The 26,795-nt window shown below is 36.4% G+C and overlaps 1 protein-coding gene across 4 annotated transcripts in view; it reads left to right on the top strand.

Moving 5' to 3' along the window:
- LOC106078537 (protein unc-93 homolog A-like) overlaps positions 1–23,833 on the top strand; it is a 145,558-nt gene extending 121,725 nt beyond the window's left edge. For 2 of the 4 annotated variants that reach the window (XM_056036268.1, XM_056036267.1), the window contains exons 5-7: positions 8,642–8,777; positions 17,729–17,860; positions 21,410–23,833. In XM_056036268.1, the coding sequence (XP_055892243.1) occupies positions 8,642–8,777; positions 17,729–17,860; positions 21,410–21,714 (573 nt within the window). In that variant the 3' untranslated portion in view covers positions 21,715–23,833. The remainder of the gene's footprint in view (positions 1–8,641; positions 8,778–17,728; positions 17,861–21,409) is intronic. The other 2 variants (XM_056036266.1, XM_056036265.1) reach the window with 1 other exon arrangement.
- Positions 23,834–26,795: the final 2,962 nt, after the last annotated feature.

Here is a 26,795-nt window from a genome sequence, read left to right as displayed (position 1 = left end):
TGCTAGAATGGACCAAAAAATACATATTAATCGTCAATCGGCCCCTAAGGGATTGAGAATCCCTGGATTAGATAATTATTATATGACATCACTTAGGCCAGGTTTACATCGAATTTCTTCACTTTCATCGATCCCTAGGTCCTCTAGACCGTTGGGGCACCACACAAGATCTGTCATTTCTCCATTCTTCTCTGTCATTTGTCTTTGATAGGATTTAAGTTTGATATTCTTTCTGAAAATATGTAAACCTGCCTTTTTACCTCCCTGGGTGGATCACTTCGGGGACCGATTTTGTGTTTGTTTCCACACAAACTGTCTTTGTAACTTTCTTTGAATATGTGAAATGTGTGTAACTATTATCACGGTAAAGCTTGTTTGTCGGGGTGCGCTTTTTATTATTATAGCTTTTATATAGCGCTACTTTCATGCTTATAGCATTCTCAGAACGCTTTTGGTCCAATCTCATTCGTGGACCAGTGGGGGGGGGGGGGGGGGGAGGGGGTAGTAAACACAACTGCCTGAGTATGAGTCGGGTGTTGAACCTCGAGCCCCCTTCTAGATGGCCAAGCCAAGCCAGGTTCAAGCGCAATTGGCCTCTCGACCACGCTTCCTTCAATCACTACCATATCTCTCATTATTTACTGTATTTTTTATTGGTTCATGCGTTGTCATTGACAATGAATATTTGTGCAAAGTTTCAACTGCGATCCAAGAATGGAAAACGGGGGAAGAAATAATTGTAAGTACATTCTTCATATGACGGAGAGAGTTTAAATGAGCTTCGTAAAAACAGTAATAGTATGGTACACACAGGAGGCGCGGTGGCTGAGCGGCAAAGCGCTTGACTCCCGAACCGAAGGTCCTGGGTTCGAATCCCGGTGAAGACTGGGATTTTCATTTCTGGGTCTTTGGGCGCCTCTGAGTCCACCCAGCTCTAAATGGGTACCTGACATTAGTTGGGGAAAACTAAAGGCGGTTGGTCGTTGTGCTGGCCACATGACACCCTCGTTAACCGTAGGCCACAGAAACAGAAGACCTTTACATCTTCTGCCCTATAGACCACAAGGTCTGAAAGGGGAACTTTACTTGTATACATGTATATGCATGTACACCATATTGACTGATAAAGGAATCAGGAGATGGTGTAGTATTTTCATTGGTTGTGGCTTGGTTACTCTTCTAGAGCGTCTAGGAGCATTGTGTAACCTTCTTCTTCTTTGTTCTCATTCCACATGTCGGAGTGTATAGACGGCGCCTTCGACATGTAGAATGAGTCACGGAGGTCACGGTATAGATCAGTAATCCTAGATCTGAGATGAACCGCGCAGTGGTTTCCAGATCAGGCAGTTCTCCGTATAGTTTTTGTTCTATAGGAAGGCTTTGGGGCCAGAGTCTTGTTCAGGTCCCTTATTAGAGTATGCAGCTTTGGTGACTTAAACGTCTTTACATGTACTGATAATACTGTGTTATGGTTCTGGAGTGTATGTATGTGTTTCTATGGTGACGGCGAATAGAAGTTAGCGTTAGTTTGGTGGCTATGAGTGTAAGTCTTTGGTTAACATGCATGACTTAGATTGACCTAGAAACACGTGAAGGACGTAATCGTCTTCTTTTTTGAAGTAACGTCTGTATTTGATAAGATAAGATACAAAAAAATTAAAGTAAAGTTCCCCTTTTCAGACCTTGCGAGCTATAAGGCAGATGATGTAAATGTCTTCTGTTTCTGTGGCCCACGGTTAACGAGGGTGTCATGTGGCCAGCACAACAATCAACCGCCTTTACTTTCTTCAACTAATGTCAGGTATCCATTAAATCTGGGTGGACTCAGAGGCGCCCTAACGATCACGAAATAAAAAGTCACAGTCACCAGGATTCGAACCCGGGACCCTCCGGTTCGGAAGACAGGCACTTTACCACTCAGCCACCTCGCCTCCTGTTTGTGTTTACCACCCGATTTTTATTTCATCCTTAAATTTATACATCAGATTTATTAGATGACTAAAGCAGTTCTCGGGGCCCTGAGCAAGATTAGTACGATGGGCTGACGGTCACATAAGATTCTCTTAATCTCGGGTGCCCCTCCAAGGCGCCACTAGCTCCATTGTCCCACTAGCTACGACCTAAGGTAGCCTCTGACCAAAGGTTAGTTCTCATGAAACCAATCTAGATGTATAGCCAGGTGTGAAGACAGATAAAAAAAAATAATTTTCTTTTGTAAACTTAGTTAAAAAGTAAAAGCTTCCCCTTTCAGACCTCTCGATATATGATGATGTTAAGGTCATCTGTCTCTTCGGCCAACGGTTAACGAGGGCAGAGTGTTATTTGGCCAGCAGAACGACCAAACGCCTTTACTTTTAAAGTCAAGTACCCATTAGAGTTGGGTGGACTCAGGGGGGCACCCTATAAATCCCGAAATTCAAAATCACAGTCTTCACTGAGATTCGAACCCAGGACCTCAGGTTCGGAAGCCAAGCGCTTAACCATTCGACCACCGCGCCCCCCTTTTAAACTTAAGCATATGCAAATTTATTTTAAAAATCTATTATCTTTTCGTTGATTTTATTGATTTGTTCCCCACATAAACAGCGTTAGAAAATAAATCTAAACCACCTCGAAACGCGGATAAAGAAAGTAAAGAAAATATTGAGAAGATGAATACATACAATAACAAAAACATTGAAGGAAACCAAACTTTCAAAAAATAGGAAGCTTTTTGTTTTTTTTTTCGTGTCTTGTTTTGTTTCGTTGTTGTAGTTGTTATTTTGTTTCTTTTCATTTTCTTTTCTTCGGCTTCTGTGCAATTTTTTTGAAACAACCCATGTATTCACGTCACGCAAAAGTTCCCGGATGAGACTCATTACGTCATCTCCACTCAGATGTCAGAGCGGAAGTGAGTAGAGAGACGCTAGGCAGGAAACCTGGGCCCTGATTTTTGGCTGTCTTCTTTCATTCACACTTTTGTAGAATAGAGAAAGTGGGGAGGGGGGGGGGAATACATTGGGGGGGGGGGGAGACAGAGGGGTTTGGTTTAATTTTGTCAATAAGGTCACTTGATACACTTTCGCTGACAAACGATATCAGTGTTCTAGGAATTGAGAAATCGAATACGCAGATGTTGAAGCTAAAATGTATGAATCTTCACCTTGAGATATTTGACCGACGATATCAGTGTTCCAGGAATTGGGGATACGAATCCGTAGTTGACAAAGTTAGCATCTTTGTGTTTTCAGGTTGAGATATTTGATAGAATAAAACATACATTTTACAAAGTTTCGTATTCAAAACGAGGCAAGATTGTGCAGACTAAAAAGTATACCTTAGCAGAAGAAAGAAATATTGGAACGCAATTTTAGACCAACATATTATTGTGTTTAGAGATTTAACAAATCTATTCGTTAAAAGCTTTATCAATGGACCTCATTCACCAATCGTAAATAAACACATTTAGCCACGTCATAATATTGATAAAACAATGAAAAATACGTATCACGTGACAGCCACTATGGATGACATAATTTGTATAGAAGAAAAATAGAATCACGTGGCTAAATATTGTTTATTTACGATTGGTGAATGAGGTCAATTGACATCTACTCCCTATCTCTAGATGACGAAATTATTCATAGATCATAAAGTTTCCGGTCGCTAACAGTAGCTGTTGTAATGTTGTGTATAGCCTCAGACACCGAACATAATCTCAGACACAAATTTAAACTGAAGCTTTAAATTTTCTTTTTTTAACAAACTACATTCAGCTTTTAGTGTAGAGTTTCATACATGGCTGGAAAGTTATAAATAGCCTTCTTTTTGGTGAATCCGGTATAGAAAATAAATAAAGTGTTGGATAAACGTTTTTTTTTTTCAAAAGTATTACGATCACTCGCCTGCCCAAAGAAAAAGCCGAAGATAGATGCTTACGGCAGAAAACTAGAATTGACAACTGGAAGACAACGGCTTTGTCTACGTCAGATGTGGAAAAATATGTATTTGCCGGCTGGGTCGCTTGAAATACTGCACTAGTCTTTTATCTCTCGACTCCAAAATATAAAGGCAATAAGGTTTCGGAATGTTTCTTTTTATTGGCTTTTTATTTGTTTCATTAATAATCGGAATAATATCGATTTGTCAATTTGTATACGACCTAAAGAAATCAATATGTTGCATACTTTTTATTGTTTCCCGAATGGAACCAGACACTCCAACGTCCTCGAAGTCTGAGGCGTTCACGGTGACCATCAAAATGACGGGGTTCGTGTATGAAGATTCAGATCTCCCCCTGTCACGGAAATGGCGTTTTCGTGTTGAGGGGGGGGGGGGAGGTAGCGCCCCTGAAGTCGACCGAGTCACGGAATGTCTGTAGGCATCGCCAGGAAGTCAAGTCTGTGAAGATCTCAGAAATGATTTCATACAAGAGACAAACATTCGTTAATTTTCACGGAGAAATGTGTGTCTGTTTGTAGATGTGTGTGTGTCTGTTTGTAGATGTGTGTGTCTGTTTGTAGATGTGTGTGTGTTTGTAGATATGTGTGTGCCTGTTTGTAGATGTGTGTATGTTTGTAGATGTGTGTGTGTGTTTGTAGATGTGTGTGTGTCTGTTTGTAGGTGTGTGTGTGTCTGTTTGTAGATGTTTGTGTGTCTGTTTGTAGACGTGTGTGTCTGTTTGTAGATGTGTGTGTCTGTTTGTAGATATGTGTGTGTCTGTTTGTAGATATGTGTGTGTCTGTTTGTAGATGTTTGTGTGTCTGTTTGTAGACGTGTGTATGTCTGTTTGTAGACGTGTGTGTGTTTGTAGATGTGGATGTGTCTGTTTGTAGATATGTGTGTGTCTGTTTGTAGATGTGTGTGTGTCTGTTTATAGATATGTGTATGTCTGTTTGTAGATGTGTGTGTGTCTGTTTGTAGATGTGTGTGTGTCTTTTTGTAGATTGTGTGTGTGTCTGTTTGTAGATGTGGTGTGTGTCTGTTTGTAGATGTGTGTGTATGTGTGTGTATTTGGGATACAGGGAAGAGGTATTCTAGATAGTGAGTCACTGTTTAATGGTGTATACTTTATTATTGAACATACCAAATGTAGTCTTAAATCACACCAATTATCAAATGTTTACTTTAATACCACATCACATACTTACTTCAATACCACACGTCATATGCTTACTTAAAATACCACACATCATATGCTTACTTAAATACCACACATCACATTGTTTACTTAAATACCACACATCATATGCTTACTTAAATACCACACATCACATTGTTTACTTCAATACCACACATCACATTGTTTACTACAAAACCACACATCATATGCTTACTTAAATACCACACATCACATTGTTTACTTTAATACCACACATCAGATTGTTTACTTCAATACCACACATCACATTGTTTACTACAAAACCACACATCATATGCTTACTTAAATACCACACATCAGATTGTTTACTTCAATACCACACATCACATTGTTTACTACAAAACCACACATCATATGCTTACTTAAATACCACACATCACATTATTTACTTCAATATCACACATCACATTATTTACTTCAATACCACACATCACATTGTTTACTTCAATACCACACACCACAATGTTTACTTCAATACCACACACCACAATGTTTACTTCAATACCACACATCACATTGTTTACCTGCTATAACACACATCACATCACACGCACCACACTTATACCATTTATGCTTCTACCATTCATGTCTCAATATCTACCATGTATATACAACATCAACTATAGGCTACGTATTTATCTACCATGTATATACAACATCAACTATAGGCTACTTATTTATCTACCATGTCTATACAACATCAACTATAGGCTACTTATTTATCTACGATGTATATACAGTATCAAATACAGGCTACTTATTTATCTACCATGTATATACAGTATCAACTATAGGCTACTTATTTATCTACCATGTCTATACAACATCAACTATAGGCTACTTATTTATCTACGATGTATATACAGTATCAAATACAGGCTACTTATTTATCTACCATGTCTATACAACATCAACTATAGGCTACTTATTTATCTACGATGTATATACAGTATCAAATACAGGCTACTTATTTATCTACCATGTATATACAGTATCAACTATAGGCTACTTATTTATCTACCATGTCTATACAACATCAACTATAGGCTACTTATTTATCTACGATGTATATACAGTATCAAATACAGGCTATTTATTTATCTACATTGTATATACAGTATCAACTATAGGCTACTTATTTATCTACCATGTCTATACAACATCAACTATAGGCTACTTATTTATCTACGATGTATATACAGTATCAAATACAGGCTACTTATTTATCTACAATGTATATACAGTATCAACTATAGGCTACTTATTTATCTACCATTTATATACAACATCAACTATAGGCTACTAATTTATCTACCATGTATATACAACATCAACTATAGGCTACTTATTTATCTACCATGTATATACAACATCAACTATAGGCTACTTATTTATCTACCATGTCTATACAACATCAACTATAGGCTACTTATTTATCTACCATGTCTATACAACATCAACTATAGGCTACTTATTTATCTACCATGTCTATACAACATCAACTATAGGCTACTTATTTATCTACCATGTCTATACAACATCAACTATAGGCTACTTATTTATCTACCATGTCTATACAACATCAACTATAGGCTACTTATTTATCTACCATGTCTATACAACATCAACTATAGGCTACTTATTTATCTACCATGTCTATACAACATCAACTATAGGCTACTTATTTATCTACCGTGTATATACAACATCAACTATAGGCTACTTATTTATCTACCATGTCTATACAACATCAACTATAGGCTACTTATTTATCTACCATGTCTATACAACATCAACTATAGGCTACTTATTTATCTACCATGTCTATACAACATCAACTATAGGCTACTTATTTATCTACGATGTATATACAGTATCAAATACAGGCTACTTATTTATCTACCATGTATATACAGTATCAACTATAGGCTACTTATTTATCTACCATGTATATACAACATCAACTATAAGCTACTTATGTACTGTGTTAATATTTATGCTTCAAACGAAGAGACTCACAATGTACTTATGACTAGATGTAACGTTCGCACAGGTTCATATGTAAAAATTAACTGTTGTATTGTTTTGTTACACTAGTAACAATGTATTTGTTACATTTGTCTCTTCTTTCCCTGACGTCTGCCTGTGTGATATCCTGTTTTCCAGACATTGAAATGTCACGTAATATCGACTTGTGATTATTTATTTTAACGCTACACTTCCGGTAGAAGCAGACGTGACCCATATAAATATTACATTGTGCAGGTTGCTTGATTTAGTGCTTTGAAAAAATAAAATTTTGGTTTTCCGTTGATGATGTCAAAGCAAAAATTTTTTTTTTTACATTTTTTTTTATACAAAATGAAACACTAATTAAACAATGTAGAGACATGACATAGGTAAACAAATGTCAAAAGTACAAGAATGACAGATGGACACAATGATTTGAGCTTGAAATAGAAAAGTATAATTCCTCTATTGAGAACAGTGGTTCTAAATATATCGGATTTCTACCTTGACTACAAACTACGTGTTATGTGTTTTTTTTTGTCAATGCGTCACCAATAAATCATAGCCTCAATGTTTAAAAGTGAAGTGAGAAGTGAAACCCTTAACTTTAAAACAATTAAAGAACAAACAGGATAAACAAAATCCTTTAAAAAAAAAAAAGTTTTGATTAGTGTATCAATTAGTTTGGATCAGTCATGTAATTAAATTTGTAATAAGCCTCAGACGACAATCTTTAAAGGGAACTAATTCAGCTTATACCACCACTTCAGTCAAGTACATTGTTCTTGGAAATGGGGTTAATTCAGCTTAAACCACTACTTTAGTCAAGTGCAGTACAGTTTTTTTTTCCCCTTGTTTGAGATATTAAACAAACTATTATATTACCAATAGTTAATTAACTAATTGGTTTTTATTTTTTCATTTTATTGATTCTTGTGTTGTCAGGTAAAAGAAATAATTATGCGAAATTTCAGCTTGATCCGAGATTGGGTGTCGGAGAAATAACGTGTGCAAACTTTTGACCAGACAGACACACGGACAGACAGAGTGATTTGTAAAAAGAATGCTCTTTAAAAAGAATCGGTTGAGTAGGAGTCAACTTATGCCAAGGATTCGGCTGGAAATCTCGAAACAGTTATTGTCCGTTTAAAATTACAGAAAATTACATTTAAAGATAAGGAAAAAAATTGAATTCTAGCTATTATATCTAGCTACTATATCTAGCTATTATATCTAGCTATTATATCTAGCTATTAGTTCTTGTTTTACCAATTACTTTCATTAAAAAAAACGAATGGATTATAGCCGAAAGAAAAGTGGAGAACTTTCTGTCACATCACCCCCAAGGTTCACATCAAAGATATTTTAAATGAGTTCGAATTATTTATTTTTGTTTTTAAATTTTAAATTTTGTTTCGTTTTATTTTTTTAAATTTTATAATTTTGATTTGTTAAATATCGAGTTTATGTTTTGTTTTTGCTATTTTCTAGTTGTACGGCACAGACACGCTTGGCTGTTTTATTGTTGGCTACATGATGGTCTCGTTTGGAACAGGGAACCTGGTCGCCATACTGGCCATGGACAAACTCAAGCCTTGCTCGTCCCACCCGCTCTTCTTGTCCCTGGGTGAGTAGAGGCACTTGTAGTGTGAGTGAGATAGTGAGATATGCATGTGAAAGAAGGTGAATCTGTCGGATATATAAATAAACAAAAAATAAAAGATGCACTGGCTAGATCCACCTGGAGAGCAAGCATAAAGGGTCCTGGACTGCAGATGGCTTACAAACCTGAAGTAGAGAAGGGGTTAAAGTGCAGCAGTGCCGGGTTCTTTCAGATTCACAAGGTCTAAAGTGTCTAAAGCTGTGGCAAGATGTTTGACGGGGAAAAAGTTCTCAATGGGTTAAACATTTAAGATATTAAATAAATTATGGCTTTTATATAGTGCCACTTTCATGCTTATAGCATGCTCAGAGCGCTTTGGTCCAATCTCAGTTGTGGATAAGTGGGGAGGGGGTATCTAGGAGAAGGGTTTTCCGTGCTGCCTTCAGGCGCTCAGTAAACACAACTCTGCCCGAGTCGGGTGTCGAACCTCGAGCCCCCTTCATAAGTAGCCAAGCCAAGCCAAATTCGAGCGCACTTAGCCTCTCGACTACACTTCCCACAAAATCTCCGTCGATGAATGTGCAGTTTGTAGGTTTCGAGGCTACGATAATATGAATAATATCCCTTCATGAATGTGATGCTTGTAGGTTTCCAGGCTATGAAAATCTCTCTACAAAAATGCCCTTCATGAATGTGATGCTTGTAGGTTTCCAGGCTATGAAAATCTCTCTACAAAAATGCCCTTCGTGAATGTGATGCTTGTAGGTTTCCAGGCTATGAAAATCTCTCTACAAAAATGCCCTTCATGAATGTGATGCTTGTAGGTTTCCAGGCTATGAAAATCTCTCTACAAAAATGCCCTTCATGAATGTGATGCTTGTAGGTTTCCAGGCTATGAAAATCTCTCTACAAAAATGCCCTTCGTGAATGTGATGCTTGTAGGTTTCCAGGCTATGAAAATCTCTCTACAAAAATGCCCTTCGTGAATGTGATGCTTGTAGGTTTCCAGGCTATGAAAATCTCTCTATAAAAATGCCCTTCATGAATGTGATGCTTGTAGGTTTCCAGGCTATGAAAATCTCTCTACAAAAATGCCCTTCGTGAATGTGATGCTTGTAGGTTTCCAGGCTATGAAAATCTCTCTACAAAAATGCCCTTCGTGAATGTGATGCTTGTAGGTTTCCAGGCTATGAAAATCTCTCTACAAAAATGCCCTTCGTGAATGTGATGCTTGTAGGTTTCCAGGCTATGAAAATCTCTCTACAAAAATGCCCTTCGTGAATGTGATGCTTGTAGGTTTCCAGGCTATGAAAATCTCTCTACAAAAATGCCCTTCGTGAATGTGATGCTTGTAGGTTTCCAGGCTATGAAAATCTCTCTATAAAAATGCCCTACGTGAATGTGATGCTTGTAGGTTTCCAGGCTATGAAAATCTCTCTATAAAAATGCCCTTCGTGAATGTGATGCTTGTAGGTTTCCAGGCTATGAAAATCTCTCTACAAAAATGCCCTTCATGAATGTGATGCTTGTAGGTTTCCAGGCTATGAAAATCTCTCTATAAAAATGCCCTTCGTGAATGTGATGCTTGTAGGTTTCCAGGCTATGAAAATCTCTCTACAAAAATGCCCTTCATGAATGTGATGCTTGTAGGTTTCCAGGCTATGAAAATCTCTCTATAAAAATGCCCTACGTGAATGTGATGCTTGTAGGTTTCCAGGCTATGATGCTAGCCGACAAAAAAAAAAGGACTACACAAAATACTTATTAGAGTCTCTTGTAGCACTGCCCTTGACCAAACCTACCTGGACCTGCCTGGAACATCCGTGTTTCTAATCAAACATCGATAAGTTATATTTGAGTTTATAGAAAATGAGACTTTGTTTATCTTCGAAAACGAACGAAGACCTTACATATGTAGAAATATAGAAGGGAAAGAAGAAAGAGAGAGAGAGAGAGAGAGATGGAGAGAAAGAAAGAGAAAGAAAGAGAGAATGAAAGTTAGAGAGAATGAGACAGAGAGAGAGAGAGATGGAGGGAGACTAGGCGAGAGAGAGGGGGGAGAGAGGGAGAAAGAGATAGAGAGAAAGAGAGAAAGAAAAAGAGAATGAGACAGACAGAGAGGGAGGAGAAAGGCTAAAAGAGAGAGGGAGAAAAAGAGAGAAGAAGAAACAGAGAGAAACAAAGAAAGTTAAAGAGAATGAGAGAGAAAGCCTCAGCTCACGTCTCTCTGTCATCAACGATCACTTTTAGACTGGGGATGGTGTATAGTCTTTTTGATTTCAGTGCTTAACTCACATTTTTTAAAAATCTAAAATGATTCGAATGAAATAAATTCAATCTAACCGGTGAAGTTCACCGAACCATTGGTTTCATTCTTCTCCTAACCGAGTTAGAATGATTGCAGCAATGATCATTATTATTTCTATGCCTTTTCTATTTTCTTCCAGCGAAATAATAGCGTCATAATAATAACGGTTTAAAGCACGTTAAATGTCAATGTCTTTGGTCAGGCAAACGTTTGTCATAATAACTCAGTTTATTGAAGGAAACGTTTCCAGATCTAGCAATGTTTTCTATAAAATCAAATCTATTTTCTATTCGTTTGAACTTAATTGTTTTGAAATCTGGCCATAACGTCGTACACGTGCCGGCTTGGGCATGTAAAAAAAAATAAAAATAAATAAACCATCAACAATGTCTGTTAGATTGTGTGGGATTCTTCAGCGGTGAAATAAATTAGTTTATAACTGGAGATAAATGAGGGAAGAAATGAAATAAATGGCGATAAAGGGGAGATTACTGGACGCCATTGTCCAGGCCAAGGAGCTAAATTGTTGGCTCTGATTGGGGAAAGCGCGGGATTTATTTATTTTTTTTTAGATAAGGGGGAAGGAATTCGTGTGCTGAATAATTCGTCAGGAGTTATCTGACCTTATCTTGCCTAAACTACAAATAGACCAGAAAAGATTTCGACTGTACTTTTCGAAGTACAGACTTTCTTTGTAAATAATAAATAGCCTCGATAAGTTCTTTACATAAAGTTACTATATCTCTTCTTCGAATTTAAAATAAATGTCATAGCTACGATTTCAACCAGATCCCAAATGGGTTTCTCTTAAACTCATTTCTAACTGAGCATAGATTGTACAAAGTGTCTATATAGAACAGTGATGCCCAACCAAACTCGACCTGCGGGCCATTTTAACTTTCGAAACGCGTGTCGCGGGCCACATCAACAAAAAGGTACGAAATATGAATTCAAAATTCACCTGAAACTATTTGAAACTATTGGATCTAGTACTTACATTAATTAATGGGATAGGTAAAGTCTATCATTTTTTTACGCGTCTTAAAATGGTTTGCTTTCTCTACTTCAAATGTGAGCAACATTTTAGTTACCTTTACCACCTGTTTATTTTCTTGTCTCTTTTCGGTAAATATTCTCATCGGTCCTCCAATCTCTTGGCGTAGTTTAACCAATCTTTTAGACGCGGCTCAAACCAAGAAGGCCTTCATATTTGTTTTATAATGCCGCTGCACAGTTGTTGTTGTTTTTTTTTGTTTGAAACAGTCAGACTTTCTTTACAAAACAAATATGTTGGCTTATTATCATGTTCCACAAAAAAAGATCCATACACTTTTCCGGGTAGATTTTACATTCAGAGTTCCATTTCATAATCTCATAATCGCACACTCGTTAAAGGTCATGGTACCAATCCATCACAGAAAAAGTGAGGGCCCTAACAAGGTAAAAATACATTTACAACTATTTTAAGGGGGGAGGATTATCTACTAATTGTGCCGACGTTTCGGCGGGCCGGATGGAACCACATCGTGGGCCGGTTCTGGCCCTCGGGCCGTAATTTGGGCATCACTGGTATAGAACAATGGCGTAAACAGTGGAACATTAATTCAAAAACGATAGCTTGTTGCCACGTCAACTAATGCAAGTGCGATAAGCAAAATTTAAGTACAGGTGAAAAATTAAGTCCAAACTGTTGAAAAGTTCAAATGACGATTAATGCAGAATGGGCTACAGTCGAGTCTCTGTCGATAGATGTTGTCGTAAGTCAACGGTTTAAAAATAATGCATAAACATAGCCGTGACATCACTTTCAAATTGTGAGCTTAAGTGCTTAAGTGCCTCGCTAAGCCGCTAATCTAGGTAAGTCTATTACATTAGAAAGAAGAAATTTCTTTACCGTTGTCAGTTCTTGCAGACGAACTGCCTAAGACCTTGACGTTGTCTGCCATTAATGTATTATTATCTTGACAGTTGTATGAGAATACACAAGATGTCAGCTTGTCATTGGGTACTTTTATCATAGAAATACTGGGCTTTTGTCTCTTTTCCTTTTGTCCTCTTTTGTGGGCTTTCTCTGTCTCTTTTAATTTTAGTCTTTCTCTGCCGCTTTATGGGCTTTTTCACTCTTTTTCTACTGTCTCTTTTAGGACTCCTATTCTGTGCCTCTTTTGTGGGCTTTCTCTTTTTTTTTTTTGTATCGTCTTGTCGCTTTTGTGGGCTTTGTCTGTCTCTTTTAATTTTATGGTCTTTCTCTGCCTCTTTATGGGATTCTTGACTCTTTCTTTTTTCTCTATTTGCCTCCTTTTCATTTGACACTATTTTATTTTTTCTATAATGCGGACTTCCTCTTTTTGCCTTTGGGGCTGTTTATCGTTTTTATCTCTAGACTGTTTTTGTTGCCATATATAAGAAGTTAATGGTAAAACAATGCGTGGATATTTTTATTTTGCTTATTTTCGGGACTCTTGTATTTTGTTCTTCTTTTGCTTGTTGTTTTTTTTTTTACTTAGCTTGCCATTTATTCTTTTGACTCTTTTTTTTTTAGGGGGGGGGGGGGCTCTTTGACTCTTTTGGGGGGGGGGGGGCTCTTTGACTTTATAAATTACATTCATCATCACCAAACAAACTCCATTAGACTGAGGGCTTGAGAGGCTCAAATCCTCTCTTGCAAAAGCCCAGGACAGAGACCCTGCTGTGTAGGTTTTATATTTAACAATTAGATTTGAGTCAAATACTTAAATAAAATTAGTCTCCCTTCAGGCGTATCTGATGATTTATTTACTAATAAATTCCTCGTCCCATATGCTAGGACAAATTTGTACAAATACTCCTTCTTCCCTAGTGCTATTAGAGCATGGAATGGGTTGCCTGAGCTAGCCAGGAAAACCAGTGACTTGCAGAATTTGAGTCATTGGTTAATATGCATGACTAAATGCATGACGCGTAGGACGTAATCATCTTCTTTTTTGAAGTAACGTCTGTATTATATAAGATAAGATAAGATAATAAAATTGAATGGTTTACACTGGCATTTGAGTTCATGTAGCCTTTATTAAAGTCTATTCTATTTAATTTGTTATAAAGTACACTTGGTGTAATTTAATAACCATACATTTATGTTATCATTTTAAGGCTAATAGAGTATGAAGTGTTATTGAAAAAGTACAATACCGCATGGATATAATTGTGTTTTATTGAATAATTATGGTATGAATGGACTCTCATGAAAAAGGTGAAAGTAATGACTACTCGTAATATTATTTCATGTATTCCTACATGTTGACAAAGAAAGTAATACTATAGAACAAAATAAGAAAAAAAGAAAATGACATATAACTTTAAGTATTTTTATATTGTTTATTTATTTATTTATTATTTTTTTAAATATTTTTTAAACATTCGGGTTTAATATATGTTTCTATCTAGTGAAACTCAATAGATATTTTTTTTTATTACCTCCCTTTATTAGAGTCACAACTACAGCAATTTAAGCTCACATCGATTTGTTTGTTTGTTTGTTTTTCACTTTATTTTTGTTCTATTTATAATAAATATAATAATAATTTACTATAGATGAATACACTAAACTTATATACAAATTTGAGAGTTCAATTCTTATTATCAATGCAGTTGTTTTTTTGTTTTTTTTTTTGTTTTTTTTTAACTTGCCAATGGCGGGCTACTTTTGACATGTTTCGTATAATCCTTCAGAATTAGACGGTCATTCATTTTAGCCTAACCTCATCCCTCCCCGCAGGACGGTGGGTGGGGGGAGGGGGATAGCGGCGAGCAGTTTCGAACCAGGGACTATCAAGACCACATTCAAGAGTGGATAACACACGACCAGGCAGCCTTCATGGGTCCTGCAGCAATGAAACCCCTCCCACCCCCCGCATCATGGATTTTATGCCAGTGGATAACAGAGATTTCAGGAGTCTTATACACACACACACACACACACACATACACACACATAACTTTCCCTTCATTTTGTTTTCTTTCTCAAACAGAATGCATTATGGGCAACTGGTATTCGTTTTAAGTACCCACATCAACATTTCGGACTTAAATCAACGATGGAGATCTTGCGTTAGAGCTACTATGTCTGTCCACAATGGTGCCGTCCATCTGTCTATATCTCAGTGGTTTTTTTTTTTAGACGGTACTAAAAACCAAAAAACCTTTCTATTGGTCCGGAATGAGGTCATTCAATTTCCTGTTTGTCTTAGGCATGACGTCACGTCATTTCCGGTCTGTTTAAACGTCTTCAAAAAAATCTTACGGATAAGAAGATGTCCGAAATGAGAAGTTACATCTTTATTACTCGTCTGTCTGGCAAAACAAGTTAATGTTTGGAATATCTGTATTTTCCAATGTCTGGTGACATAGATTTTATAGTTTTATAGGTTGTAATTATTGCTATACATATATCCAGGGCAGGATTTAACGGAGGCAGGCGATGCTATACCCCAGGGGAATCCACAAGTGTTATGGCACGATTAGGAATTAATTATTTGTTTCGGTAATATGGGATAATTTTGACTTAGAGACAATGACGTGATTAGTAAAAACAAGGATAAGGTTTTAGAGACAGAACGAAATATCAGACTACTTCCAGGACGCATTAGAGTTAGGAAGCGTATTACAAACGTTAAGACTGAAATTCGACGGTTCCCTTCATTGCTATTATATTTATTCGACATTTAGTATCAGCGTCGACTACCTTCTGTTCATTGTTTGGCCTTTCGCCGGTGTTATTGGATTTAGTTGAGTGCTACCTCCGTTTGGTTATTTACATTAGACACCGCGGATGCGCCTAAAACCAGAAAGAGGCCCCCAAACTGCAGAAAAAAAAGTAGACATATTATGTATTTTTTGGAAACATTTTTTACCAAACAATACTTCGGATATTACAGTAACTGACACTGTCGCGGTTAATTTTTTTTTTTTTTTTTTTTTTTTTTTTTTTTGCAATTCACAAGTCAAATATAATATTTTAATCATTCATAAACCAGTTTCTATATTACAAATTATACATGTATACTATTTACACTGACATGAGGAGTCCAAGCATTGCTTTTGCTTTTAAAGTAGCTAGAAATAATGCGAAAAATGTAAAACTAAGTATTTTCTTGAAACTATTTTTCTTAAATTTAGTGCTGTTACACAATCAAATATTTAGGCTTTCAGTAAAATGAAGACATAAATGTTAAAAATTGTGTATCTTCAGATGACAATATCATAACAATAAAAAGTCAATTAAAATGTCAATTTCAACTTTAAAAACTTTAAGAACTTATTAACCAACAAAACTTTGAAACTAATAATAAATAAATAGAAAATTATGCCTTGGGAAGAGAACTTGGCTGTGGCGCTCTGTGCTTGTGCATATCTTTTTCAAAATCATAGAAACTATATGGATTGAAGCTGAAGTAGCTTTCACCAGCCTTATAGGTGTCTCCTTTCTCAGCAACTTGAGCTTCTTCTTTATGCGCTTTAGTTTTCTTAGGTGGAAGTGGAGGAGCTTTCTTATCCGACTGACCAGGTGGAGACTGACTTGTACTCATAAAAGCTCCACGTGAGAGTCTCGTCAAACTCCGTTTAACTTCAGGAGATGTTACTTTGGTTAAACTTGAAATAATTTTCAGAATGTGAGACATTGTAACGGTTGGAGCTGCTAGCTGTCGTGGTTAAATAATGTCTCTTTATGGTGGGGCTATTGCCTAGTAATATATTCTGAATTTTCTACATTTCGTCAAGGCTAAAATTAGAAATTTTATGGTTACTAAAATATGCATATTAAAATTAAAATTAATTTACAAGCAATCCCTTCCTTTTAAAATATGACATGCTTTTAGATATTAGCATTTTTATTAATATGTGTATTTCTTATGAACGCTTTTAAAAAGTGTATGGGCCTACATAATAATTCAACCCCGGAGCGTCCACCTACTTACTTATAGTTTTACAAACTTTTCTTTCTACCAACAATAAAGGGGACTAATTCAACTTATATCAACTTATCAGTCAAGCATAATTTCTTTCCCTTGTTCGAAATACCAAACCAAAAATATTAATTACCAATAGTTGATTAACTAATTGGTTAATTTTTTAAAAATTTATTCTTGCGTTGTCCTGTAGAGAAACAATAGTGCAAAATTTCAGCTTAATCTGAGATTAAGTATGAGAGCAATAACTTGTGCAAAATTTTTACCATAAGGACTGGCAGACTGACAGAGTGAGTTGATATGAGATCTATAAAAAGAGTATAATTTGAAAAATAATATAAGCTTTGTAATATTACCAGTCGAATCCGAGCTTTCCAAGAGAAATCAATTAACTAATAATTCCTTTCCTAAAGATTTAAGCTGTGATATCTCTAGGAAAATCGTTACAGACATTCTCGAGATCCGTGTAAAGGTTTGTTGTTGTTTTTTTTTATACCCCATCAAAAAATTTGTAAGCTGATAAGAGGATTTGAAAAAAAAAATTCTCTAATTTTGGCTGTTGGACTATTTAATGTTTAATTTAAAACAACATATCAAAATGGGTTTCTCATTTTCTATTGATAGTATAGTTTTTTCAATGTAAATGTTTATTTATCCATTTGTTATTATTATGTTGTGTTTTTCAAGGTTTTAATATATTTTCTTGTTTTATTTTATTTAAGGTTTTTTACTGAACATCGGGGTTCTAATTCTAACGTCACTATGGAAACCAACCGGAATAGAATCATCCGAATTACTTCTGTACACGGCATTCTGGGGTCTAGCAGACGGCACATTGCAGGCGCAATCTCAAGGTAAGAATGGAGGCCCGAGCTCGTGTTTACATATTTATTGGATTAATTTGATTGGACCGTGCCTGACGGCCTCGTCTTCTGATTGGGCAGTGGTGTGTTTAAATATGGGCTGGATTCATTTTCGACTAAATTGTTTTTTTTTAATTTATTTCACGCACATTATCTAGAGACAAACAAAAATCTAGGCACATGGAACCCAGCCTCGTTATTCACTGCTATCAGGAGAATACAGGAGTCGGGCAGCATGGACCTGATAAAGACTATATGTTGAAACGAGTCGACTAAATTACTTAGAAGATAATGTACATTATATACAGTCACATAGATTGTGAATGAGATCGTTTAAATACTATCATCCTTTGCAATCACAATGCGTAAAACGAAATAGTACTTAGCATTCAAAGACCAAAACTTTAGTTACTTTAGTATAGTATTAAGTTTTTTTTTCGGTTTCCCTTTTCGCACCTTGAGATCTATGGGGCAGAAGATGTTAAGGTCAACGGTTAACAAGCAGGGTGTCATGTGGCCAGCACAACTAAAAACCCATTAGGGTTGGGTGGACTCGGGGGGCGCCCTAAAAATCCCGAAATTCAAAATCTCAGTCTTCACTGAGATTCGAGCCCAGGACCCCAGGTTCGGAAGCCGAGCACTTAACCACTCAGCCACCGCGCTCCCGTTGTGCAGTATACTCAGAATGAAATTTTTGTTACAAAAAATGTGTGCTTTATAAAATTCATCAAAACTGCCCGCGTCAAAACGGCTGCGTCAAACGTCGCGACCCCTTTATTAAATGTTACGATCTATGTATATATGTAGGAGCCACTGTGGCCGAGTGGTAAAGCGTTTAGCTTCCGGAAATTAGAGTCCCTGGTTTAAATGCAGGTAAATTCTGGTGAAGACTTGGATTTTTAATTTCGTGATGTTTTGGGCGCCTCTGAGTCCACCCAGCTCTCAGGGAATTGTAACGGGGACTGTTCGTTGTACTGACCACTTGACCAATTGACGTTAACCGTTGGCCACAGAAACAGATGACCTTTAAATCGTCCACCCTACAGATCGCAAGGTCTGAAAGACCAACTAATGTATATATGATTCAAAAAAGGTTTGGGTGATATTTCATTTAATAAGAATGTGTTAAGAAGTCTTAACTAAAGTAACAGTTTTCAAAAAATCTTAAAGGGAAACTCAGATGGTTTTGACAATGTTCAATATAATGTGTGTTTTGATGGACATAAAATGAAAATATTATTCTTTTAATTCTATTTTCAATCATAACTTAGTGATTGATATTTTTCTGACGTAATTTTTCTGCGCATCCAAAACGGTCAGATTTTCCCCGCACTTTCATAGGCCCCGCGCTCATTCTAGGTGTAAATTACTAAATTAAACCGCAAACTCCTTATTTTCCAAGAACTCATTGAAATATCCTGAAATTGCCAAATATACGAAAAAGTCATGAAAAACCTCCTAAAATTATGAAAATCTGAAAACTTTCGGGGTGTCATTAAATATAAAAAACTTCAATTCTACTCGCGATAAAAAAACCGGTATTGTCATTGTCATAATAAAGCGAATTGTAACCAAAACAGGAAGTTCCAATACTTAATTTACTTTAATAGTCACTGGCATATGGATATACATTTAAATCTATCTCGATCTCTTATAAAAAAAAAATAAAAAGCAACATTTTGATAGTCGATAGTAAAGCTACAAGGCAGTTCTGAATGTTTATCGGCTTTATGTTGGAAAACTACCATCTACTGTAGATGGCTCGTCAAGTTAATTTCACCGTGGTTTTGTACCTAGTAAAGTATAAATAAAATGCAAAGCTAAAGAAGAATTTATGTTCTAATACAAAAACTTAACTTTCACTTATTATCCTTATCCCAGACTGGGCCTCGCGCAATCCGTTTCGCATAGAGCCCCCGCAATCTGTAGGACCGGCCCTGGTTACAAAGGCCACTAGCTTGAACCCTACCAACATCCGCCCTCCTGGTGAGACATAATAATCTTTATTTCTGGATGAAAGTCCAAAAACCTGTGATGGAACAAATCTAAAAAAAAATCTCACAATTCATGTACAATTTCTTTTATGAATATCTCATTCCAGGTCTTGATAAATATCCGATACTGACAAAGGGTGTTTCGTTGACACGAAGAAAATTGAGGATGGCGAATTAAAAAATGTTATAGGGAAATGATATATGAACGTGAAGACATGTAGACAAATGATGGATGATAGTGGATAACAAGGGACCGGAGTTAAATGGATAGATAGATGGATTACATAGATAGATGAAGAAAGACATAATATCTTGAATATTTAAGGACAATCAATGTGTTCACCTATCTAACTTTTTGACATCAAAAAATATTATGTAGAGACGCACTGTAGGTGATTGGTAGTGAACGCGCTATTATGACGACAGTAATCCAAAGCGAGACTGTACTGTGGAGATAGATAAACGGACTGTTGAGGCTAGGGCTTTCATAGAAGTAACATCGCTTATTATAGTGACTGAGACTAGACTGTTTCGTATTCTGGATTAAACATTCGTATTTGATCTACGCCTGTTAATTTACTTTATTGTGTCTTGATCTGTACGTCTGTTACTACGAAATTAACCCTTAAAACGCGTGTTGTAGTTTAGCCTGTAAACATCAGAAATTGTAATTTCATTTTTTTTTTTGCACTCACAGTAAAACAGCTCAGCACTTTAAGGGTTAAGAGTAATACGACGCGTACAGAAAACATGCAACCAATCTTCTGGTCAGCACAAACTCTAAAGAACCGGATTAGGCTTCTTACAATAAATATGGTTTTTATCTATGTATTTTGCCATATCTAATGCAGACAAAGCCGTAGTCTGCCAAGGGAAAGGGGGCTAATTGTGTTTTCTTTTCATCGTCTGCGACTGTTTTAGGCATGGACCTGATTTGAGTCTTAATTGTGTGTACAAGGACGTTACACAGCCCTTTCTTCAATTTTCGTAAATTTTTTACAAAGCTTATATTAATTCACTCTGTATGGTAAAAAGTTTGAACCTGTTTTTTCTCCCATTTCCCATTCTCGGATCAAGTTAAAACTTTGCACAATTATTCATTGAACCTGACATGACCTGAATCAATTAAAAAAAAACAAAAAAACAATTAATTAATTTATTGTTGGGAATTAATTATTTTGTTTGATTTCGAAATAAGGGGAACTAATGCTACTTAATGAGAGATGTGGATGTATGTATGAATTTAGTCCCTTTGTTACGTTTTGACACATTTTTTTTCTCCCACTTTCCATTCTCGGATCAAGTTGAAATTTTGCATAATCATTTATAGTCGATAACAAAACACGAATGAATTCACGAATGAATCCATCATTTAGTACTAATTAATTAATTTTATATACCTGAAAAGTAGCCAAACACTGTAATTTGTAGGTAAATGGCAGTAATTAGCTGTTTTTTCTTCTTAGATAAGCTTTGGTTTCAAAAAGTATTCTTTTTCTATTGCTTGTTCTAGATATGGTTTTAAAATATAATTTTTTTCTTGCAGCCATTGTGACACGGTATGCTCGAGATGAAAAAGACACCGCCATGACTGGGTTCCGGGTGTGCCAGGGACTCGGCCTGATCGCCAGCTTCTTCACGTCGATTTTCACGCAGAATCTGATGACGTCATTGTACGCCGCCCTGGTGCTCCACGTCATCGGATTCCTGGGCCTGATTCTCGTGGCCAACGAGGTCGCCAGCCGGGATCGTCAGGGAACAGGGGAAGTGAATGAAGACTCCCGCGCCCAGAGCGAGACGGATCACTGTGGAACGGAAGTTGGCATCGATAACGAGGCTCAGATCACATGAGGCTCTCTGTTTTAAAAAATTGTATGTCCTTTTATATGTTTGGCTGATGTCATACTAAAATGCTCTTTGCTTCAGTTGTTAATGTTTTAACCACAAAAGGGCGCTAGTATTGCTGATACATATTTAAATTAAATATTCCATATTCCATCATTTCATTAACCCAAGAAAAGCATGGCAAAATCATCATCATCATCGTCATTATCTGCCCAGCATTCACCGAGATTTGAACCCTGGACCTCTCGTTTCGGAAGCCAAGCGCTTTACCACTCAGCCACCAGGCCCCATTCCGTGACACTTGTGTAGTAAATTCCATGACCCCCTTTTCGAAATATCCGGGGGCATCGATTAGTCCATTTCACTTTCTTTTTCAATTTAGAGGCTAAAAAATATTTTCTTTCCATTTAGCGTTCCCTTCCATTTTTTAAAATCGTTGATTGTTGTCCAGTGTTAAAGAGGGTAGTGTGTGTCCAGCATATTGACCAATCGTCTTTTCCTTTCATTATCTAAGGCCTGACAGGTCTTCAGACTAGGCGTTGGGTTAACCGCGGGGATTAAGTCATTTCATTTAATCCTAATCACGCTTTCTCAACAGAACGAGTCTCCATAACCTTTAAGATCAGTAAAGAAAAGGGTTACATATATATATATATGGTTCGTCCATCGTGGTTTCATGGTGACCACTTTTGTCATCCAAGGGTCTGAGGGCTTTGCAGTGGGGTTTTGTGCCTCTTCGTGTGGCTGGTTAGACCTCAGCCCGGGTACGCAGTTCTGCCTCAATGTGGCACTCGGGTGGAAACGATCATTTGAGGAAGTAATTAGGCTAAATGAATAGCAAAACAAAACTCCTGTGGGAGTGTCCAAGGGAATGCGAGAACTTTCCCATTGCACGGTGCGGAGTTGAAAGAGAGCTTCAACGTCCCTGTCGATAATCCATGAGCCGTTCCTCAAGGGACCGGTACACTAATGGCGAGTCCTGCGCGGTTAGCTTGGTACAACATAGTGAAATGGCGGAGGTTCCCGGTGTACTCGGCCTTCGGCCATGCATTCCTGTCCATGCGTCCTGAGTGCTAGATACATCGGAAATAGCAATGCCTAACATAGGCATTGACTTGGATCTCTTCCAGACAGAACGTTTGTTCATGCAGGCTTACATTCCTCGAGCTCTTTTGACAATCAAACGGTAAGACCTCTGTGATCCCGGAATGTTCGGCTGCACACAGGGCAGGTTATTCCAGCTGGAGCTAAGGTTCACATCGATGTAGCTATGATAGCGCATTCGGTGTGCAAGTTTATGGAAAACAGCTACAGTCAAATAAGAATTATACACATTCTTATGGTCTGTATTAGTTACGTTGTCTTTTCATTTTCCCACTTGATGGAGACCTATTTATTATAATTCCTCTATTCAAGTCGCAATTTCATGGAAGCTGGGTGGAGGGTGGAACCTGGACACGGATCTCAAAAACGGCTCTAACAATTTTTTTCTAGCAATTTAACTGTTCATGTATGTCGCTGAGAAAAGAATTACTATCTCGTTGGCCACACGGGAAAAACTCTAGTTTGACTATTATGCTTTTAACTAGGTCTATATCTTAATCCAACCTCGGTTTTGAAAGGACTATCTCGTTCATGAAAGGACTATCTCGTTCATTAAAGGACTATCGCGTTCGGGAATTTCCTAATGCAATGCATTTTTGATTCAAAAGTGAAATAAATAAATGTTCAGAAAAATTTTGGACATCAAAAAAATGTTCGGTCGTTTTTTTTTTAAATGTAACATTCATTAGTTATTAAAAGAAAAAAAGACAATCGCTCTATAAGCTGTATAAAGGTATTTTCATTATTTTTTTAAAAGTATTTTAATGGTTTTCTTGTTTTATATATATAAATATGAAATATGAATATAAATGTAAAATTGTCCGATGTTTTGTTCATTCTGGTTATATGAAAGTTTCTGTATATTCATAAACATATACACCCAAAGTGTTTCTGTGTGCATTGGGTACTGCATATTTCAAATATTTTAAAATGTATTTAAACGGAAATAACATTAAAATGAAAAGTTATGTGAAATGTTTCTATATTTTGTAATGGTTGTGATTTGTTTTTTTTTTGAAAATTGAAATAAAGAAATAAAAAAACAACAGATTTTCTTGAGTGTGTTTGCAAAGAGATGACCATGCCGAACAAACTGGACCGTATTAACATCCTACCCCGCAATCTTCCAGCTAAGAACAGGACACACACTTTTTGCTGAATTACCATCGTAACAAAATAAATCCCAGACACCTACCACAATGCTTAAGTCCGGCCCTGCTATTTAGTGACGGGTGGATATACATAGTAGATTACTTGTTCTCTTTCCATGACTTCTTGGTCACAATGGTTAACCCCCTTGTAGTTACTGCGCCCATCTTTATGAAACCGTAAACCACATCCTCTTTGAACGTCCCATCTTATCTTCTTATCTTATAGATTACAGACGTTACTTCAGAAAAGATGATAATTAAGTCCTACGCATTTCATGTGTCAATCTAGCCATGCGTGTCATTAAAGGCTTAAACTTTGCTAAGGCGTTGGTTTAAGTGACTGATTCAGGCAACCCACTCCATGCTGAAATGCACTAAGGAAGAAGGAGCAAGTGTACAAACAGGGCGTTCAAACTAATCATGTCCAAGTGAAGGCCTACGCTACTCTACTCTTGTTGTTTCCTGTCGTTGACCTGAAGCACCAAACTTCTGATAGACAACTAACACAGTTTTAGGCGTATTATAGCTTAACTAATAAACTTGAAATGCCTTGTGTAGCCTCTTTATGAACTAAAGAACATAGTACAAGTGTAAGATTATAAATATCTAGGCACAACTATCAACAACAAACTAAAATGGAATGAACACTGTCAAAACATATAAAAGAAAATTATATCTCAGAAAGCTAAGAAAATTCAACATAGACAAAGAAATAATCAAACTCTTCTACACAGCAACTATCAGCAGTCTAATCAACTTTGCCATCACCTGCTGGTATGGTAATACTTCACTGGCACAAAGACTAAATAGACTAATTAAAAAACATCGTATATCACTCAAATACATCTACCATCTCTTGAAGAGCTTTTACATGAAAGATGCCTTTCGAAAATACTCACGATTCTTAAAGACAACCTGCACCCATTAAACCACTGTTACATCAGATCTGAACGAAGTGGTCGTCTCCTTTCCATTAGGACTAAAGCTGAAAGATTTAAAAACTCCTTTATCCCACTTTCGGTCAGAGTGTTACAAGATCAGCTGTCGTCATCGAGAAGTACATAGAAGTCAAATTCATAAAGCGCTGGTTGTGAGTGTGTATGTGTTTCGTGTGTGAATGTTGTTCGAATTTTTCATCCATATTGTTTTTGTAAAGTAGTTACGCCGAGGTTTTCAATTGTAATCAAACTGAATTTCCTTTTGATTGGATCAATAAAATTATCTTATCGTATCTTATCTTATATTATCTTACTGAACATAACTTTATTTATAATATTGACAAAATCAAGTTAATATGAAATAAAATATAAAACAGTTGCATCATTCACAACCAATCGCCAACCTCTTCTCACCGTCACCATAGAAATACACAGACACACACTCACGCACACTCCATAAGAACTCTCCCTCCTATAGCCTACAGTGTAGCTACATGTATAAGGGTGGTTTCACCCGTCACAAAAGGCTAGTGATCATCTTACCTCCATTATCCAAATACAAAACATTCTTTTGAATCAAATCGGACGTTAATTTGTTTTTTTATTATTATATTTTTTTATTATTTTCTAGACTTATAAAAACGGATTCAATTACCTAAATTCATTGACTGGTTCGTACTTGTAAAATATGCGCCCATTCAATTCATAGACGTTCTCTACTTCTGACATTGTTTCACTTTTGTTTGGTGTCTCCAGGGGCGGTCCGCACCCTCGCACTTACCTGGTGACGCTACTGTTATAAGTAAAACCTTTATGTATATAGTTCCATTTTTTTAAAGTTAACTTATACATTGTTATCACAAAAAAAAAAAAAAAAAAATAGAGATAGAGATAGAAAAATGATAGAGATAGAAATAGATGATCCAAGGGCTATAACTAGTATAATTGTATTATAAAATTTGGATCATATTTATTCCCCCTACTAAAAGGCGGCACAGAAAGGCAACAGTTTATAACTTTAAATATCATTGACAAAACTACTATCAGTATACAGATAATTCATTAGCTTCGTGAATGAATGTAATTTTATCAAAACCTGTTTTAAATCAAATATACACCATCTTCCCTATGTCGATATTATATTCAGTAATCATTGCATAATTCAGGGTACATAGTAGTTTCTACGTAAAATTAAAACCATATTCCACGCTTTCGATGTGCGTATCAATATATGGTTTTGAAAGTTGGACACTCTACGCAAAGGCCACAAAGAATAAATACGTCTTGATAATAATATTCATTATTAAATTTCAACTCTTTCTCTCCTAATTGACAATCCAAACGTTGATGTAACCCCATTAAAGTAAATTGAAGTGATGTTAATATACTTTTGTAAATAAAAAAAAGTTCAGTCCAGTCCAAGGTGCGCAAACATCCCCATTGACATATGGAGTAATGATTTACTTAACAAACAAAAAAACAACAAGGGCATTTCTTTGTTATACATTCACCAGTGACAAAGACCTAAATTCCGTGAAGGGTTGTTACAATTTGCGAGGTCATCATGTGAACAAACAGATGTGAAATTTTTTATTTAAAAAAATATTTAATTTTGATTTTATAAAATAAAAATGCCTTTAATGGTAAACAAGGCCACCATGCAGCTGATTCATGCATAGAATCGACTAGAGCCTTTGAAATTTACTGCTAAAACTAATAGATATATGTTATCAGACAAAGAAGCCAATGAGTGTACACACTGTTTACCAGAGCAACCAGACAGACCGAAAAACAGACAGACACTTAAGTTTTCTTTTTCTTATTAAATTAGTATTATATATTGGACTGTTCTTATCAATAGACCAATAGACAAGAGGAACTGCGAAGTGGTTTC

Source organism: Biomphalaria glabrata, chromosome 7 (assembly GCF_947242115.1).
Source record: "Biomphalaria glabrata chromosome 7, xgBioGlab47.1, whole genome shotgun sequence".
In the NCBI taxonomy this organism is placed as follows: domain Eukaryota; kingdom Metazoa; phylum Mollusca; class Gastropoda; family Planorbidae; genus Biomphalaria; species Biomphalaria glabrata.
The sequence above is the reverse complement of the archived record's forward strand: the minus strand, read 5'-3'. Positions and strand labels throughout refer to the sequence as shown.